This window comes from Electrophorus electricus, chromosome 21 (assembly GCF_013358815.1).
Source record: "Electrophorus electricus isolate fEleEle1 chromosome 21, fEleEle1.pri, whole genome shotgun sequence".
Taxonomy (NCBI): Eukaryota; Metazoa; Chordata; class Actinopteri; order Gymnotiformes; family Gymnotidae; genus Electrophorus; species Electrophorus electricus.
The window spans coordinates 7634709-7654414 of NC_049555.1; the positions used below are offsets into that span (position 1 = coordinate 7634709).

The window sequence follows — 19706 nt, forward strand, 5'->3', positions numbered from 1 at the left end:
TTTAGGAAAAAACAACTTCAAAAACATTTTCAGCTGTCACAAAAATCACTCAGTTGCTCAGCACTGTCACCACTGCCAAACCAGGAGAGAACGTCTGCTCGCTGACCTAGCAGTACAGCTAGAGACATCTGACCCATGTCTCCTACCTGCTCTCTGGCCTGCTCCTGCGTCCACCTCCTCCTCTCCTCCGGGGTGCGGGACAGGCCCTTAGAGCCCTTCTGCAGGGGCGGGTTGTGTCCAGAGGCAGATGGGATATTGAGGGACTTGGGCCTGCCGTCATGCCTGTGTGGCGGAGGGTAGGGGGCGGGTTCAGCCTTGGGCGGAGCCTCAGGCTGGTGACGGGCAGGTGGCGGGTCAGTCGTCAGCTCCTCTGGGCTCTGGTCAGTGCCACTGCTGAGACTACCCACGCTCATGCTCATCTTGATTTCGGCTACGATCTGATCGATGTCCTCCTCCGTCTCCTCGCCCGTCTCGCCCTCCACACCTTTGCGGCCTCTGTAGAGTGGGGCGTTTCCGTTGTCCTCGGGGACATAGTAGTCGCCCGGGTAGACCTCTCTGTCCTGCTCCTCTTCCGGTTCGTGCCTCTCGTTTGGGCAGTAGGTCTCACTCTCCTCCCTGTCCTCCTCCTCCTGCTCCTTCTCACGCACTTGGGGTGAAGGCAGGTCCTGCTCAGGGTCTGGGGGGTGGACGCGGTAGCGGCGGCGTTGGCGGTGGTGGCGTTGATGGCTTTGCGGGTGCGTGTGGTGGTCCAGGACAGGCTCGGGTCTGCCATCGTAGATCTGCGGGTCCGAGTCGTGCTCCAGCACCTCGCAGCGCACCTCGCCGTGTCCGATGCCTTCGCCTTCCGCCCACTCCTCCACCGCCTCCTGGCACTCGTCTGCACCCGGTGGCGGCTCGCTGCGGCTGTTGGAGCACTCGTAGCTGCCCTCGTTACAGTCCACGCCCTCCAGGTAGCTGTCGTCCTCTGGGCAGTAGCGGATGTAGTAGGTCACTCCCTCGTCCTCTTCTGGCAACCCTTCGTCATAGTCTTCCTCATCGTCCTCTGATGTGTTGTTGACGTAGTCCGAGCTGGAGTCCCCGTCAAGGCTGTCCATGCGCCCGTGGTAGTCAGGGTGGGCGTGGTCCGGAGCAGTGGGAGTGGTTGAACGGCTGTTGGGCAAGTGCGCCCCCTCATGGTCGCTGTAGGCAGAGGCTTCAGGGTCCTGCCGCTCCTCATACTCCTCCTGGGTGTGGTCTGTTGGGGTGCTGGGGTAAGGAGCGGGGCAGGGGCATGGACCTGGGGCATACAGGTCCCCAGGGGCCATGCTGTTGCCCGCCCCAAGTCTCTTCCTTTGTGCCATGAAGTGAGCGTCTCACTGGCCCTCCATCGCTGAACGACCCCCAAACCTGCCACACAAACACAAGCAGTGTTACCACGGGAAGGGCTCTAAAATAATGACCACACAGACTCAAACTACTAAAACTTATTAAGGTTCACACAACAGCTCCCAAAAGCACAGGAAAGTTTTTCCTAGTTAGTTCATTCTCACGGGAGCCGCCTACACTTTGCATTGACATTGGTGCTGCATGAAAGCTATTCCAGAAAGCATGCGGGAGTGGACACAACTCAGACATGCTACAGTGTTCTGCTTCCGTAGGTCAGACAGTCTAGCAGAGTTAGTGTTCATCACCATTATCCAGGACTAAAAAAGAACACTGCAAGCGATGGTCTAAAGTTTTAAATGCAGTCACTGGGGACAAATTAATCATAGCCAGTGTGTCACAATGCAAAGTCGCTTTCATTTATCACAAAGAACAGAAAAGACAAATGTCTAAACGGCCACAGACATTAACGAATGAGACTGACAAGCAGTGTTACATGCTCAAGATCTTCGGAATGCCTTCGATCTCCCCATCTCCATTACACTCCTCCTGCCCCCCCAAGCCCACCAAGCTCCCCCAACCCCCCCCCCCCCCCTCACAAAGCCCCCCACCATCTAAGTGGCATCTGCTCATGCCCACAGACCACAGGCTCACTTTAACCGATCAATACCTGATCAATTACTGTTACTGAGCCGGACAGATTAATTTACGAGATCTGCATGTTTCCCGACGCCTCCTTGGCAAGCCTTGGCTACTCCCCACGACACAGGAGGCTGGACAAAGGCAACACAAATGCAATCCGGGAGATTCAGACAAAGAGACATTTCTCTCTCTACTCTATTAGGCTTTGACAGCCTCAAAGGCAATAGTTTACGTGAGGTCAATGAGCACAAATGAAAAACACAAGTGGGAAATGTAGTCTGTGATGGATACGCAGACCGTCATATGGTCTCATCAGTCTTGGGGTTTATCAGTCAGAGCACGGCAGGGTGGGGGAACAACACAGCTGGAGGGGAAGGATTAATCTCACTTCCCAGAATTCCAGTTGGGAAGGGCGTGGCAGCGTGTTCGGGGAATTAGGGAACCAGTTTGGGTTGCTGTGACTTTCTGGTGCCCTTTGACTGTAAGGCAACAAACTCAAACTAATTTTAAAAAGCAATTAGACGGCAGTGTGTGAAAATAAATGATGTTAGGAATCCTTGGTACACATTGCATAATCAAATGCAAACATTCACATACAGCTGCTCTGTATGTGACACACGCACACGTGCACGCACACACACACACGCACACACACACACACACACACACACACACACACACTTATTGTGCTATCTCCACCAGTAGCCAGCAACAGCTGCTCTCAGAGGGGCTTTTGTTGCTGCACTCTCCATCATTCTCTCTCTCTCTCTCTCTCTCTCTCTCTCTCTCTCTCTCTCTCTCTCTCACTTTCTCTCTCACTTTCATTATGCCTTCCATCACAAGACATTACAATAGCTAATTACCCACATGCCTGCCCAAAGAACGCCCCCTTCCTGTGGGATCCAGCAACAGTAAACTGAAGGGATCACAATAAGGAGCTATTTCATGGAGCAAAGGAACGACTTGTCGCACGTGTGCACACTCGCACACACACACACTCACACACACACACACACACTCTCTCTATCTCACTTATACCCACCTACACCACACACATTTAACACTGCAATCATCAAACCCCACCCCATTACACCACACTGCTCCCCATTACTCGGTACACACCTCAGAGAAGGAGCCCTCCAAAGTACGCACACGCACGGATCAAGCTGCTCCATCGCTGCCCCGTTCCCAGCCCCTTTCCCCACCCGGCCGTCCGGCACCACATAGCACAGCCTGCAAATCACGCAGGTGAATGAGGCTTTTGCATCCGGCCCGCCTCTCTGGATGTCACACGGAGTAGGACGCCCTACGCAGACATGCACAGATGACTTGACTGCTACAGCACAGGCTTCCCCCCCATTGGTCCTGCTGCACAGAGTCCCTCCCCTCCCGCAGGCCGTGACCAATCCCAGCACAGGAAAAGCACCGCCCCCTGAGTCCCTATGGCCCTTCGCCTCTTTGTTCACTCCTGAATTCATTAGCCATGCCTGTTGTGCAGGTCTACAGACACAAGTTTGTCAGTCGATGAGTCGATGACTACACAACAAAGTATATCCACTCATCTGAACACACTGAGGCTGTATATTCTTTTTTTAAAGCAGTGTGACTATAAGAACAGCCTTCTTTAAGTATGCACTACCTCTGTATCTGTGCACTGCTCGGCTCCAGTCCCGCTCGAGAATCTGGTACCTTTCTAAAAATGGCGTTTTAATTGTTGCTGCAAAGATTTCCAGTGGATTTATTGAATTTGAATACATTACCATGTGAATGGCAAGACTGTCGAGGCAAGAGCAGAAGAAATCAGTCTTACCTGCCGTGAACAATCAGGATCACATCCTGACAGCAGTGCTCATTAAAAAGGGCACAGAAAGGACTGGAGAGATGACACAGGCACAGAGACCTGTGCAGGCAGAGATCTGTGCAAACAAGACCTATAACCCAATCAAGACGACGAGACCCAAGTGAAGCTGCTTTCTGCTCTAATCACTAAAAACAATACACTAAGATTCACATGCACTGGTGATTGATGGGGGTTATCAATCAACCAATAATAATAGGCAGTTCTGATTTAAAATTTTCTTCAAACCTAATTAAAGAAAATAATTAGGGCTCACAATGAAGAGCTATTTGTCTCGGCTACTGATACAGTGAGCACTGTAGAAGCTGCTAATGACAAACATTAAGAAACCTCCTACAGAGAGTGAACTCATTCAGCGAGCAACAATACACACACACACACACACACACACACACACACACACACACACAATTTTGCTGTGTGCACACATATTCGTGTACAAATTGCACCTTGTCAAACCTACCCCTTACCCAGACAATATTAGCTCCCCATTTGTAATAAAAAACATGCAGACACACACACACAGGTACCCTCATATGCAGACCCATACACATGCACATACTTACATTCAAAGACAGGTACTTGTAAATTTACAGATCCATTTGCCTTAAACTTGAAAATGAAGCAGCTTTAACTGCCCTGAACAGTGTCATTAACTTGTCGTGGTACTTAATGAAATCTCTGCATCAAAACCACCAGGGCATATCTTACAGAGCTTAACGCTGTTCTACCTTACAGACACTGAAATGTTCATACATTTCACCTCACAAGCAGAACTGTAACAATAAACTGTTGAACTGGCACATTCCTTTGATGTCGATATACTGGATATTTAATACGGTTCCAATGAGTAATCAGTGAGTCTTGTATGGGTTTGTGATCTGCTGTATATTAGCCAGAGAACATAAAGTGTGACATTGAATCAAAAACAGGGCAAGTTGAAAACAGCAGGCATGGGTCAAAATCCTATGAGTGCAACAAAGGGCTGCTTAAAAAATACCGTCTGCTATTAATGAACATCTGCAACGTCACCTATCCTCTGCCATTAAATCATCCAGGAGAGGATTAATACAACCGATTAACCTCAACCACACAGCCTTTAAAGAGCAGATTTACATTTTCTGTGCCAAAGATGAAAGCTGTGTGTGAAATAGCGGGATAAAAGAAAGACAGAAAAAGCAGGAGGAGGAAGAGGAAGAGAGGAGGATGGGTGGGCGGGCAGGTGGTCTCTGAGCGGAGCTCTCCCAGAGCCCCCTCAGCTCTGGAACACGAAAGGCGACCTGATCCACCTCCCTGCTACGCTTGGCCCTGCGAGTAAGAGGTTTCCTTTTATTTCACGCTTTTCCATTCAAATCACTTTGGAAGATCTTGGAAATGGCGCTTCTGAGACTCGCCTTCTCAGGCTTTCATACGTACTCGGCTGCCCTGCAAACAGCTCCCTCAAAGTACAACAGTCCAGTAAATGCATACAGGCTGCCATCAGTTTTTAAAAGAGCTACTGTAAAATTCAAGCTGGCAAGCTTAGGGATGGCAGTCCACATGAACTCCATGAACCAGGTTCAGAATACAACAAATTATAGAGGGATGTAGCATATTCTCTAAAAATTGATACACTCTCAATAGATTCACCATGTCTGAACCTCTCAAGCTATTATCCTGTATACACAATTCAATGTTAAGGTACACATGTGCACGCACACACACACACACACACACACACACACACACACACACACACACACACACACACACACACACACACACACACACACACACACGTTTAGAAACCATTATGGAACAGCAGATCTGAGAAACAGGTATTAACTATAAACAGGCATTTATATCAAATATCAAATCCCTCACTGCTTTACACTTGAAAACATTCCACATTTAATTCCAAAAGCACAACACAATTCAAATGCAAAAAAAAATGTTGACACAACAAACTAAATCCCAAACTGAGAGAAAAAGAAACTTTCGGGCTGCATCTTATTCCAAATCACACCAGTCCATTCATCAGCTCTGAGCATAAGGCCGGCCCGCTGCACCGAGTTCCGGGGCTGTGATGCACGATTTCAATTTAACAGTCACAGAAGCCACGAAATTTCCGGATTATTTACGGGCCTGTCCGGTGCGGTGGCGGAGTGACGAATGGGAGCTTGGTGCCGTGGAGAGGAGCCAGCCACGGTGCAGCTCTCTGCCCAGTCTCCCCGGGGCCTGTGGCAGGCATGAAGGAGTGAAGAGTTACTGTACAGCTAGCCATCAGCTGCCAGCCAGAGCAGCACATGTGTACAGTGCAACTGGGTTACCTCTGGTTTAAATATACACACAGCATATATAACTGTGCTTTTATAGAGTACATATACAAATGTCGTTGTCTGTAAATAGATAGCTATAGATTCAGCTGTTAGCCTGTTGCCGATGTAGACTGTAGGCTAATGCTAAAGATGTCAAATTATGGTAATGCCACAATATCGCACCTAATAATTAAACATCAATCAGCCATAATACTAAAACCACTTGCTTAATATTGTGTAATTCCTGTGATATCTGTCACAAAGACATTAGCAGGCTGGGGCCTCCATGGACGTTTGGCACATCCCACATATGCTCCATCAGATTGAGATTTGGAGAATCCGGAGACCAAGATAACACCTTGAACACCTCTTTATCATGTTCCTCAATCCATTTCTGAACAATTTTCGCAGTGTGGCAGAGTACATTATCCCACTGAAAGATGCTACCTCCATTAAGGGCACACAAGCACCTGGCCATCAAAATGTAAAAGAAAACGGGACTTATCAGACAGTCATTTTTCTGTGGTTTTGGACCGGGGGGGCTATTGGTGTGCTTTTGGTGAGCTTTTCCTGGCCATGACCCTGTCACTAGTTCATTGGTTGTCCTTCCTTGGACCACTTTTGGTAGGAACACATGGGTATACCGGGAACACCCAACAAGACCTGCCGTTTTGGAGATGCTCTGGCCTAGTCATCTAGCCATCACAATTCAGCCCATGTCAAACTCATTCAGAACCTTGCCCATTTTTCCTGCCTCCAACACATCAATTTCAGAACGTGACTATTCACTTGCTGCCTAATATATTCCACCCCTTGACAGGTGTGAGTGTAATAAGATAATCATTGTTATTCACCACCTGTCAGTGGCTTTAATCGGTGTATGTGCATGTGTCTGTTACTTTATTATGCCCCTCGCCTTAAAGTCATGGGGGAGAATCTGGGTTGGTCATGTCACTATTTCTGCAAATTGGAGTTTTTACACTCTGCAATTCATGTTTTAATTCATACTCATTTAAATTTTCTGATTATTTATTTAATTTTCTTGTATCCAAAGATGCTTCGCTCAGAACACTCTTCACAAGATGGCCAAGCAGAGCAACAGTGCATCAGAAACACTGACTGTTTATAAACTCATGGCATGTTTATTATTATTATTATTATTATTATTTAAATCATTCATTCATTTTATTTATTTGTCTTTCTCCCAATATAATTGTCATGCCAATTCCCACCCACCAACTATCTATCTTCCTTCTAGCGACTGTGAAGAGTGTAGAGAGTATGGCGAGCACATGCTTCCTCCGAGACGCGTGATGCCAAGCATCACATCCTTCTGAACTGTGGTCTGTGCTGCGACAGAGGGCAGCCCAACACACTCGATGGAGAGCGCTAATTGCCCTAGTCAGCAAGCACAAACACACAAACGTCCATGATTGGCTAGTGTCACGGTGAATGACAGGGGGCGGAGTAATGCCATCCCTCCCACCCAGAGAGCTGCGCCAGTTTGCTCCCTTAGACTCCCGCCCATGATGGCTGTGGCTTTGGGTGAAGTATATGTGCAGCAGAAGGCAGCACAGTCCTATAAGACTTACACACAATAACAGTGAAGTTGTGCAAAAACTCCTGTTTTCCCTAAAGCTCCCCAAAACAGCTCAACCTTCAGCTGTGCTAATGTGTCTGTTAGCCTCATGCAGATTATGCTCATCTGACCCTTACAGACAGAAAAAGAATTGCAAAGTGTTGGCACTATGCAAATTGGATTTCACTGCAAGGATGTAGCTCTGTGGCTCATGACCAAGACTTACACTGTCTTACTGGAGTGCTTAGGAGCACTGTTGTCACTGCTGTATAATTTGTATAAAAACTGAACTACAGTAGTCGTGCTGCTTAATTATAGTTGTTTATCTGGTAGGTCAGTGCAATTCAGCAGTATTAATATTCAATCATATTGAGTAATGCTCAGTTTAAACATGAGGGTGTATTTGCGTGTTTTTGGATGAGGTCACCTTTTGCCAGTCATACATTGGGCCTGGGGGAAAGCAGCCAGTTTTTGACCTGTAACATCTGACCTGTGTTCTAGCCTCCAAATCCCTTTCATATTATGTTTCTACCTGACAAGACAAAAGCACATCAAAGACTGGGTGTGATCACTCTGTTAAGCGTAAAGTGTGTGGTTAATGCAGCTACTAATTGCTGACAGTAGTCCTCATTACTTCCTCCTCTCCACGGTAACAGGCAGGAGGATGGTGCATCCCAAGGCTGAGTGCTCGTGCCCTTGGCGACGTGAGCTGCACTATCACGTTTCGCAGACTAAGAGATTTAAGGAGGTTCTGAGGGGTGTGATGACATTGGCACAGCACAGGGGATCGTGACCCTACACATTCTCACGCGCGGCCTGACTGTGCGGCACTGTGCTTCTCCAGCTAGAGGAAAGCACAAATTCATCTCCAAAATACCCAGTGGTGTTCTAAACTCCACCGTGTCCTGCAAAGATATTGCAGAATGCTTTCAGAACACTACTACTCCTCCACCAACAGACTTGAAACCCTTAGAGCATCTATAAATGTTAAATGGGTGGATATTGGGTGGAGTTTTACAGAAATCATTGCAGTCACTTATAAAATGGATCATTCAGAAACTGAATACTGGTTTATCATACATCAAATAAAAATAATTTTCTTTTATTAAAAATTTTTTTTTACTTTTGTAAAAAAGTGAGTTGTTTTTTTTTTTGTAGGACATCCCCCTTGAAAAAGCAATGTACATGCAGAGAGCCAAAAGGCTTTGTTTCCACAAATTTTACAAAAGTACTATATAGCAAGAACTTTTCACTTCTTCTGGCATTCATATACAACCTCACACTGCTATTCCCCCTCCTACCTCGCTCATGTCACAGTCTACAACAGTGACATGTGACTGACCCAGCCTGCTTGTGAAATGGGCCAGACAGGAGAATTTAAGTAGCCTGACTGAGGATCCATTTCAGTGTGAAAGGTAATGAGGGCAAAGACGAACGCCACGAGTCATTCCTCTTCCTCGTCCTCCTCCTCTTCCTCCTCAGTATACACCAGCAGTATCCACACCCAGAAGCATGAAGAGAGTGATGTCAGCACAGGTGCAGAGATACCACTTCACTACATGACACCCAGACAGCATTCCCCAGTCACTAAGCTCTCCACTATCTTTCTGCCTGACTGCAGATTGGGTGGAACAGAAATGAATCCGCTCGAGCAGGGAGAGAGATGTTTGTCACCAGCTGCATTGCAAAAGATGGCTGAATGCAGGTGTCATCACAGAACACAAATAAAGAGACAAATAAAAAAAATCTTTTAGAAAATTAAAAGTTACAAAGTCTCTATGGCTATATGTAGTCAAAGAAGCACAACATCTTACATGACACTTCTATTAGTAGGCCTAAATATACAATCAGTCGTATTCTATATAAAAGAGATAAAATAGGAGATGGCCATTGCAACAACACAATGTGACACAGTGAGGATGCAGCTAACCAAAAAACCGTGTTTGGAGCATCTTTTGTCCGACAGAATGAACCCCGAGGCAGCCAATCCCGCATCAGCGGTCCTCCCTGTTCTTCGGGGCTTCCACAAGCCCAGGCAATACAGCACTTCTTAATGAGCTGCTCCATCAAGCGCGGCTGAGTCATTAAAGAACAAATTAAAGTCATGAAACGAAGTCACCTGGAAAAATTATAGCTCCGCCGAAACAAACGCATGAAGCACTTCACCAGGAGCCTGTTCGTTTGTCTCGCTTCACAGGCCGACTGCAGATCCATGCCTCGTTCATGTGGAGTGGAACCATGAGCCAAGTGATTTTCTGTTGCCACTGAAGTTTCTGCATGACCAGATACAGATTTTTAAGTTCATTTAGGGGACTAAAAAAGGCAGCCAAATGAAGGACGTGGAGTGGCTCGAGACGGGAGCTACTATGAACAAGTGCAAAGTAAGAATACTTTCTATTCTGACAGAGTAGGCTGGCAAAAATGGAAAATCGTATTGGGAACGGAAGTCTGCCATGTCAGAAACAAGCCTTTTTTCTCCTTCTCAAACACCTCTAGCACAGAAAACACCTCCTTGCCACAGTCTGCTCCTTCCGTGCCTCATATTCTGTTTTTTTTATCACTTTCTCGTATCATGCAGAAGTGAGCTGAGCCAGTCTCAAAGTTTCATCAGACATATGATCTTACCCCCCCCCCCCGGCTCTCTCAAATATCTCTCACACTCAGAACCGGATAGCGTTGGCCAATCTGAACATTCTGCTTGAGAGATCACATGAGAGAATTCTCATGGGACAACTTCACAATGTGCAACACTTTTTCTTCTTCCCACCTAATGATTTAACATCCTGCCTGTCACAGCCATCAGCCTGACCCTGTCGTTTTTATATACTCTACCTAACACTCAAAACTGAAACAAAGTCTTAACTGTCACTTAGGGCACTTCAAGGATTTCCACTGAAGCCTCCACTGAATCTCTGCTTTAAAAAAGCGGTATCTATCAAAGTCTCACAGAAGACATGAGGGTTCTCCTCCTTGTGAGCTGTAGATATGAGGCGCGGGCTTTGAGCACGGACAACAGGCTTCAGCTTTCGTACCCTCGGTTTGAAAAGAAGGGTGTTTGCTCTCTCTTTTACTTAAATTCTAAAGGCCTCTCTCCTCTCAAGCGCCCTGTCAGTTGTAACTTCCCTTCCATGCTCTAGCTTCATAACCTACTCATCTATCCTCGGTTCCCCACCTGTCTCGCGTGGAGTTTGGTACAGCCCATCTAAAAGCACTTCAACTACTATCACCAGCTTCAGTTACTCTCACTAACCAGTGATTTTGATCTATGTGGTTTTCTCTGGTGTTGGTGCCTTTAGTTATCGTTCTTGGCTTATGTTTATCCTATCTGTCTGGTTTTGTTCCCTGGACTGTTTCCTGTACTTTAGCCTTAGCTTGCATTGCCCTGTCTGCTGTTATTAGACCTCTTGCTCTGTTTTCGGTTTATGACTTGCATTTACCTGCATCGCCCTATTTGCTGTTTACCTTCAAGCCTGTGCGACTTCGATCTGTCAATGAACCTCCCTCCATGTCTATCCGGTCCCTTTGAGTTTCAGGACAAAAGAATCAGCCACCTATATGGATGCAGCAGGAGGTAATCAACAACCTGGTGTCCCCAGAGACCTAGCGCAGTTTCCAAAAAAGGACAAACTCCTTAAATTTCACCGATAGAACCTCGACACATTAGGTAACTCTATGTCGGTCATCTACAGCCACCTTGATCTGAACACTACACCCACCTTCGACCAGTGGAACAACACTGGGATTGGTAACACTGCAGCTTCTCTTCCACCCATGGGAAGGCTCACTGTATCGGATAAGTATGACAATAATTCCTTCCAAGTGCCAGGGTTTCCTCCTACAGTGTTCCCTGTACTTCACTCTTCACCATTCAGCACTTAATTACGAGAGAGGTAGAATCTCCACCATCATCTCCCTACTTTCTGTCCAAGCATTAGACCGGGCAACAGCTGTGTGGGAGAGTGGCTGAGAGCAGACCCTCAACTATGACTGTTTTATCAAACGATTCAAAGCAGCATTTAATCATCCCACGGACGAAAAGGAAGGTAGCAAGAGACTCTTGTCACTCAAGCAATTTACCTCTCAAGCCTCAGAGAAAGTTCTGGAACGCCACACTGAGGCTCCTGCCAGGCACTCGTTTCGGCTTTCCACAGAGGGCCAAGAGAGGACAACCACACTGAGATGGCTCGCAGGGATGAGGAGAGGAGTGTGGATTAGAGGAGATTATCAACATGGCGATATGCCTCAACAATCTCCTTCAAGAGAGAAGATGCACTTCCAGAGCCATTCCGACTACTATCTCCCATGCCAAACGTGCCTCCGGGCCTGTACATGTGGGTGCTGCTCATGTGATAGAAGAAAGAGGAGAAATAGAGGTATGGGCTGCATAGATTGTGCCTATGCTGTGGTGAGCAGGACCACTGTGTAGATCACTGTCCCGTTACACCAATCAGGTCCTTGCCTCAGGACTCAAGACTCAGGTCTCAGCTTCACATGCTGCAGGCATAAGTGAACAGCTTTCAGCGATTACCCCTAAGCCTTTGCTGGTACCTATTATCCTCCACCACCCTGGCTCCTTTGTCTCCACAGCATTCATACACTCAGGAGCCACTGGTAATTTCATCAACAAGGAATCTGCCCGTGCCTAGAGCATTCCCTGTTTTCGAAACACTTCCCGTTGGCAATCCTTAGGAAAAGGAGAGATTGCTTATGTCACCAAATCCCTTCAGCTCACAGTCGAAGCCACACACCATGAACAGATATCTCTATACCTTATCTAAACCCCAATCCATAAAATAAATTTAGGCCTACAATTTCTAATTCCAAATCTGGAAAAGTCATTTCCAGACTTCCCTTCCCCACCTGGCCTCAGGCAAATCCCTGCTGCCATGTTGAAGTGCATTCAAATTCTTCAATGGGGTGGGAGATGTTGCTACCAGCAGTTTCACCCAAGAGAAGTACACTGCCTGGCCAAAAAAAAAAGGTCACACACTAATATTTCATTGCCTTTAGCTTTGATTACAGCATGCATTTGCTGTGGCATCGTTTCCACAAGCTTCTGCAATGTCACATTTATTTCTGTCCAGAGTTGCATACATTTTTCCCCAAGATCTTGTATTGATGATGGGAGAGTTGGACCACTGCCCAAAATCAACCACATCCCAAAGATTTTCAATGTGGTTTAGGTCTGGACTCTGTGGTGGCCAATCCATGTATGAAAATGATGTCTCATGCTCCGTGAAACACTCTTTCATAATTTGAGCCTGATGAATCCTGTCATTGTCATCTTGGAATATGCCCGTGTCTTCAGGAAAGAAAAAATCCATTGATGGCATAACCTGGTCGTTCAGAATATTCAGGTAGTCAGCTGACCTCATCCTTTGGGCAAATAACATTGCTGAAATAGACCTGACCAACTGCAGCAACCCCAGAGCATAGCACTGTCCTCACAGGGTTGTACGGTAGGCACAAGACTACACAACTGTTTAGTCCCAATCCCTTGAGTTCCCGTCGCATTGTGAGTGTGGAAATGCTCTTACTTTCACTATTAAACATATCACTGAGTGCTATCGTTGCTTTTCTATGATTTGATTTCCCCACACGTTTAAGTGATCACCGATCACGATCATTCAAGATTTTTTTCTGACCACATTCCTTCCTTGAAGATGATGTTTCCCCACTTTCCTTCCACTTTTTAATAATGCGTTGGACAGTTCTTAACCCGATTTTAATAGTTTCAGCAATCTCCTTAGATGTTTTCTCTGCTTGATGCATGCCAATAATTTGACCCTTCTGAAACAGATTAACATCTTTTCCACAACCACAGGATGTGTCTTTCGACATGGTTGTTTAACAAATGAGAAGCTACTCACTGCATCAGTTAGGGTTAAATAACTTGTTGCCAACTGAAAGATAATCACCCATGCAGTAATTATCCAATGGGAGGCTCTTACCTATTTGCTTAGTTAAATCCAGGTGGTGTCCTTTTTTTGGCCAGGCAGTGTAGGTTACAGAACAGTAGATTTTGGACAGTGTCATATCCAAAAATGCATTTTGAAATTTCATCACAACCATGCAAACTGAAGCTCTGTATAATTATTAGTAAGAGTAATGTCATTAACTCCAAATATATACTGTCAGGTAAGGTTAAATAGCCATGATTTGATTTAACTGCAGTCTTTTAAAACTAAAAGATGACTTACAAAACTACTGTGACCTTCTGAAGGCTACAATTAAATCACTTCTATAAGTAAACATTAATATTTATGCATTGTTTTCAACTGCTAACAGTAGCTAGCTGCTAACAGTAACTCCTGAACAGTTGGAGTAGGTAGTAGAATTACTAGCTAGCAGAACAGTGTACTAGTTAGATAACATTTAATGAAGTTATATAGCTACATCAACAAGATGACCCATCTCCATTTTTGCTAGTCATTGAGGGTGACAATGTGTTCCTTTTTTTTTTAAACATACAGTATTCCCACAATTCCTTTAGCAATTAGCCACTCGTGTTACATATGCATGACACACATACAAAATTTGGGAACACGACACGAAATGAATGAGAAAAAAGAAATGGAATGGAGGGCTGGTCCATGAAAGACTCATAAATGCTTCCAGAGCCGCAATAGTCCACCTTCTCCTGTAGCTCGGTAAAAAATCCCCTGGCTCTAGATTTATCCTCTATTCCCTTCATTTCCATCCATGACCATAACGAGGTGCGTGGCAGACAGAAAACCACCCAGCTCCCTCCTCACTGTCCCTGTGAGTGTGCAGTAGGCCTCAGAACCGGGCTTTATCTGCCTGCTCACACCTCCAGCATCATCCAGGACAGTGGTCTAAGGACATGTATAGACTATTAGTCCCCTGACACTACTAAATTCTTCTTGTTCCATCAACCTTAGGACAGTTGCGGGGAGCCGCCGTGTTCACTAAACTTGAACTTTAATCCAGAGCCGAGCAAGAGTTGAGTGGAGGACAGCACTAATAGGGGACACTCTGAGTATCTATTAATGCCATACAGGCTTTCAGTTTCACCTTTGGTCTTTCAGGCCGTTTACTGAAAGTCCAGTAGCTGAGACAGTCCTCCCTGGCACACATCCATGTCCTTTGGAGCTGGATAACAGCCCTGCATATACCGTTCGAATGCTGCTGGACTCTCTGAGGTGTGGGGAGCATCTCCAAAATCTAGTGGACTAGGAGTATGGTCCAGAGGAGTGGTGTTGGATACCAGCCAGCAACATCCTGGACCCGAACTTTACAGCAAACGTCCACTAACAGACTTCCACTCACATTGTCATGACCGGTCTGCACATATGGGTGGGGAGGTGGGCGGGTTTGAGTTACTGTCACATACGGGGGGGGGGGGGGGGGGGGGGGGGGGTACTGACAATCCTACAGTACCAGCTCCAACTTCCCATGCACATTCTAGCTCACCGGCTCCCCTTCCACCTGACCTGCAGCTTTGTACGCCCTGTTTAAAAGCGCCTCAGCTACTCTCACTAAACAGTGATTCTGCACAATTCTCTATGGTGTTGATGCCTATAGTTATTGCTCTTGGTTTATGTTTATCCTGTCTGGTTTTGATCCCTGGCCTGGTTCCTGTACTTTAGCCTTAGCCTGCATTGCCCTGTCTGCTGTTATTTCCCCTGTTCGACTCCAATCTTCCAATAAGCCTCCCTACATTCCCATTCTCCCACACACTGCTGGGAACGGAGCGCTTGTCTCCACGGCTGAACTTGCTCTGTGGCGCATATGGCTGGAGAAAGGGCCGAGCCGATGCCCCGGGCTTCTCCTCTCATCGCCCAGGCAACCCCTGGCTCTGACTGGAACGGGGCAGGCGGTCCCCTGCTGTTACATGTGCATGAAAGAGGCAAATTCCCTCTGGGTCCACCACTCTACAGGAAATTACAGTGTAGGCGGTAAGGAGTCCACAGGCGCGATTTTGTGATACCATTCCTAGCCTGTTGGATGTTGGATCATGGTTTGTGTTTTTAGTGACCCTATTCAAAAGAAGTCATGTATTTATTTATTTTTTTCAAAACCAGCATTAGTCAAACAACACACAGTATTTTTATTAACATCTGCAGTCACGTTTTATATTGCAACTAAATATGTGAAAATGAATCACAGAAAATGTTTTTGTGTTTGCCAACAGCAGTCTGAATTAAAATGTGAAAAACAGGAAAAATCTGTCGCTGCTTGATGGTTCTAATGAAGTGCCCAAAGGGTAACAGACTGAGCTAAAGCCTTCATTTTTCTACTTAGTTCACAGATGAAGTCATCAGTCAGGGCTCTCGCTGACTCTCTCTATGCCAGCCATCACAGTTCACCTGCTCAATACCATGCAGAGAGAGAGAGAGAGAGAGAGAGAGAGAGAGAGAGAGAGAGAGGAGAGAGAGAGAGAGAGGACTAGAGAGGAGAAAGAGGAGAGACAGGACTCGTGGCAACAAAAACTCCAGCCACCCGCAGCCACGCCAGCAGCAGGGCAGCCTCTGCTCGGCCTCTGCTTCCGCTCGCACAATGGCTACACCCATGATCTACCACGGAAGCGTAACACGAAGCACAGAGTACAGTACGGATGGAGAGAGCTCATCTGAAGTAAAGCTCATGGGCTGGGGGAGCGAAGAGGCCCCAGAGGAGAAAGGGTGATATATGGCATGCGGGGGCTGGTTGTGTCGAGCCATCTGGAAGCACTCTTCACACTTGAATCATTAGAGCGCCATGATTATCGCGGTGATTAGGACGACCACCACTCGAAAAGCTACACTCGGGAGAGTTAGAGGGTGGCATTTAACGGTCACAGTTTGCTTCTTGTTAATAGCTACTGAAACAGATTCACACATCCAAAATGAGCAAAGTATTTTTAGTGGCACAAAAGGACTCAGGGAGCCAAAGGAGAAGAAGCCTGATAGCGTGTCCTCTCAAAGAAGATTCTTGGAAATAAATAACACACACACACACACACACACACACACACACACACACACACACACACACACACACACACACGCACACACACTCCTTTTCTCCTCCATGCACAAGCACACAGCTCACAGATGGTGTAGAGTGTGCTGGACAGCGAGGAGAGTGCAGAGGCCGTACAGTAGACACCTGCTGGCATCTGGCACCGCACGAGGCTTTCATCACCCTCGCAGAGCAGAAGCCCGTCAACAGAGCTCGGGCCTGCGTCCAGCCGGCCGTCCAGCCGGACACGTCTCCGGGCGAGGAGCAGGAGGAAGCCGCAGATGGGCTCAGGAGAGCTGCACTCGGAGAGAGAGATGAGGACGGAGGAGAGAGGAGTCTTGGCAGAGAGCGGCAGACCCAGTCTACTTGCCCCGAACGTGGGAGCAATTGAGAGCGTCTGAGAGCAGCTGGGCACTTGATCAGAGAGCAAGGGGAAGCGGTGACAGCAGCCGGCGAGCTGACTCCACCCTGCTGCGCTCTCTCTCTCTCTCTCTCTCTCACACACACACACACACACACACACACACACGCAAGCAATCTTACACACAAACAACAGAGCTGCAATAGACTGCTTCACTCTCGACCATCTGGGCGCAACCACAGAAAGGAGAAGTGGAGAGAGAAGGACAGGAGAGAGGGATGGAGGAAGAGAGAGGAGGGATGACAAGACCACGATCAGGAAAAGACGTGAAATAAAGGAAGAGACCGGGGGAGGCAACAAGAGCGCAAACCAGAAAAGAAAGAGAAACAGAAAAAAAAAAAAGACGAAACGAGGTAGCGAGGAAGAAGGAAAGAAGGAGGGAGAAAAAAAAAGCCAAAATACGCCAGTAACACTGAAATCGCGCCTTGGGTTTCCAGGGAGCATGCACGCTTATTAAAAATGGATACTTCTCTGTACTGTAAGTCCCTCTGGAGCAGAGTGCCTGCAAAATGCTGTACATGAAAGAGAGGAGAAAGGTGGAGGGGCTAAGAGAGGAAGTGTCAGGCAGCAAACCCCCACAGAGAAGCACTGCCACTGAGCACTATGGGGCAATACCCCACATAGAAAACCCCCGGCACTGTGCCGTCTTGTGTGAGGCCTGATATACTTCACCTCCTCCACTGCAGTTAAAGAAGAAAAACGATATTTGGCCAACGGAGGAACAAGGAGGACAAGGAGCCCCGATCATACAGTTGCACGGTCCCAGTCTGTATGCAAATATGTGTTTGCTACTTTTGAATTTCCCTTTCAGGGAAACACCTAATAGTCACGCACAAAAGCTGTGGCAGCATAGTGGAAGTGGCGATGGGAGTCTGGAAGCTTAAGTGGGGTTGGAGATAGAAAAGGAACTGACATGTCCTGTCTGGAGAAGGCGTTGAACCTGCTCATAATTGTTGGCTGCGAGAGGAGCTGGAAGGCGCGAGGATAAAAGCCCATCAACACCACCATGCTCCCACAGTTATGCCCGTCCCCGTGGAAACAGCCATGGGCTGAATGTGTGACCTCAGTCCTCTAGTGTATGGAATCATCAGGGAGGAATGCACAGTGCAGGACACTGTTTTACAGGGCCAATGTGGAATATGACACCATTGCATTTCCCACATATCAGCACATAGGGGGAAACTCTGTCCTTTGGTAAATGTGGTGACTCAGATTTGGCCATAATGATTAGCCGGGACCCTTAGGCTTGGGTACTGGGGCCGAGCCATGCACCCGACATACACATGCACCAGAGCACAGACACATACAGTCAACTTCTGTAGGACCTTAATTCACATTAACATTTACAGCATTTATCAGATGCTCTTGTCCAGAGTGACTTACAGTAGTGCTTAGCTGTCTCCATGCTAGTACACCAGGCCTGAATTTATGGGCACCATTAAGCTGTAACCCTTTCAAAGGGAAAACACACAAAGAAAGAACCTACAATTGTAAATGTACAAATGTAAGGGAAGGAATCCTGATTATTCAATTGCTTTGAAGTGCCAATTGATAAATCAATTGCTTCTTGAAGAGCTGGGTCTACATATCCTGGGTCTTGAATATTCTACATCTGAAGACAGCAAGAGACTCTGATGTGCGGACAGGTTGTGGGAGCTCATTCATCTGGATGCTAGTACAGAAAAGGGTCTTGAGGATATTATTCTCTAGCTTGAGGGGCGGTGGTCTGAACCATGCTGTACCAGAAGAACGAAGAGTGGGAGATATGGTGCAGGATGGGCAGGATGAGACAAGTGCTTGCGAGTAGGAGGGAGCAGGTCCATTTATGGCTGTGTATGTAGGGTTTAAAACCCCAGCGGTGGGAACACAGTGGTGCAGTGACATGTGTGACCTCTGGAAGACTGAACATGTGTCATGCAGCTTCGTTCTGGATCAGCTGCAAGGGTATAGCGGTGTGCGCAGAGAGGCCTGCCAAGAGTGTGATGCAGTTGTCCAGTCTTGAGGTGACCAGAGACAGGACAGCAAACTGAGTTTGTTATATACGAGAAACCTGCATGAGATTGACAAAGAGCCATACAAGTAAAAAAAAAAACCCTACCTTTCACCATGTCTCTCTCTGTTTGTCTTACTTTCTCCCTCTTTCGCTCTTTCTGACTCTCGCTCTCTCTCTTTTAATACCCTGTGCCACTCACCCCCCACCACATCTCCTTCAATTACCACACCATCAAGATAAGTCAGCATTCACACTTCTATCAGCCAATTCCTCTTGCTTGTTTGACCAAGAGAAAACCAAGGTGAATGGAAGTCTTTTTTAGAATAATGGGAGTAAACTGTTAGATAGTGTTCAGTACAGATAAGTGGATCTGGGGTGGGGTGGGGTGGGGTGGGGGATGGAGGGGAGGTCGGAGTCTGAGGGCAGGGTGGAGGAGGGGTGAGAGTCAGAGGAGCGCCTGTGGAAATGCAGCCTAGCCGCAACAGCACACTGCAGCTTCTGTTTCTGTCCACTGACAGCCTCTCTTAAGCATCCGAATTATTCATAAACTTGTGCATCACACAAACACACACACACACACGGACACACAT

The 19706-nt window shown here is 47.0% G+C and overlaps 1 protein-coding gene across 3 annotated transcripts in view; it reads right to left on the bottom strand.

Moving 5' to 3' along the window:
* Positions 1-19706, bottom strand: part of apba2b (amyloid beta (A4) precursor protein-binding, family A, member 2b) — a 66466-nt gene that overhangs the window by 22069 nt on the left and 24691 nt on the right. For 2 of the 3 annotated variants that reach the window (XM_027007378.2, XM_027007380.2), the window contains exon 3: positions 147-1386. In XM_027007378.2, the coding sequence (XP_026863179.2) occupies positions 147-1340 (1194 nt within the window). In that variant the 5' untranslated portion in view covers positions 1341-1386. Of the gene's footprint in view, positions 1-146; positions 1387-3126; positions 3189-19706 lie in introns of those variants that run through there. The other variant, XM_027007379.2, reaches the window with a different exon arrangement.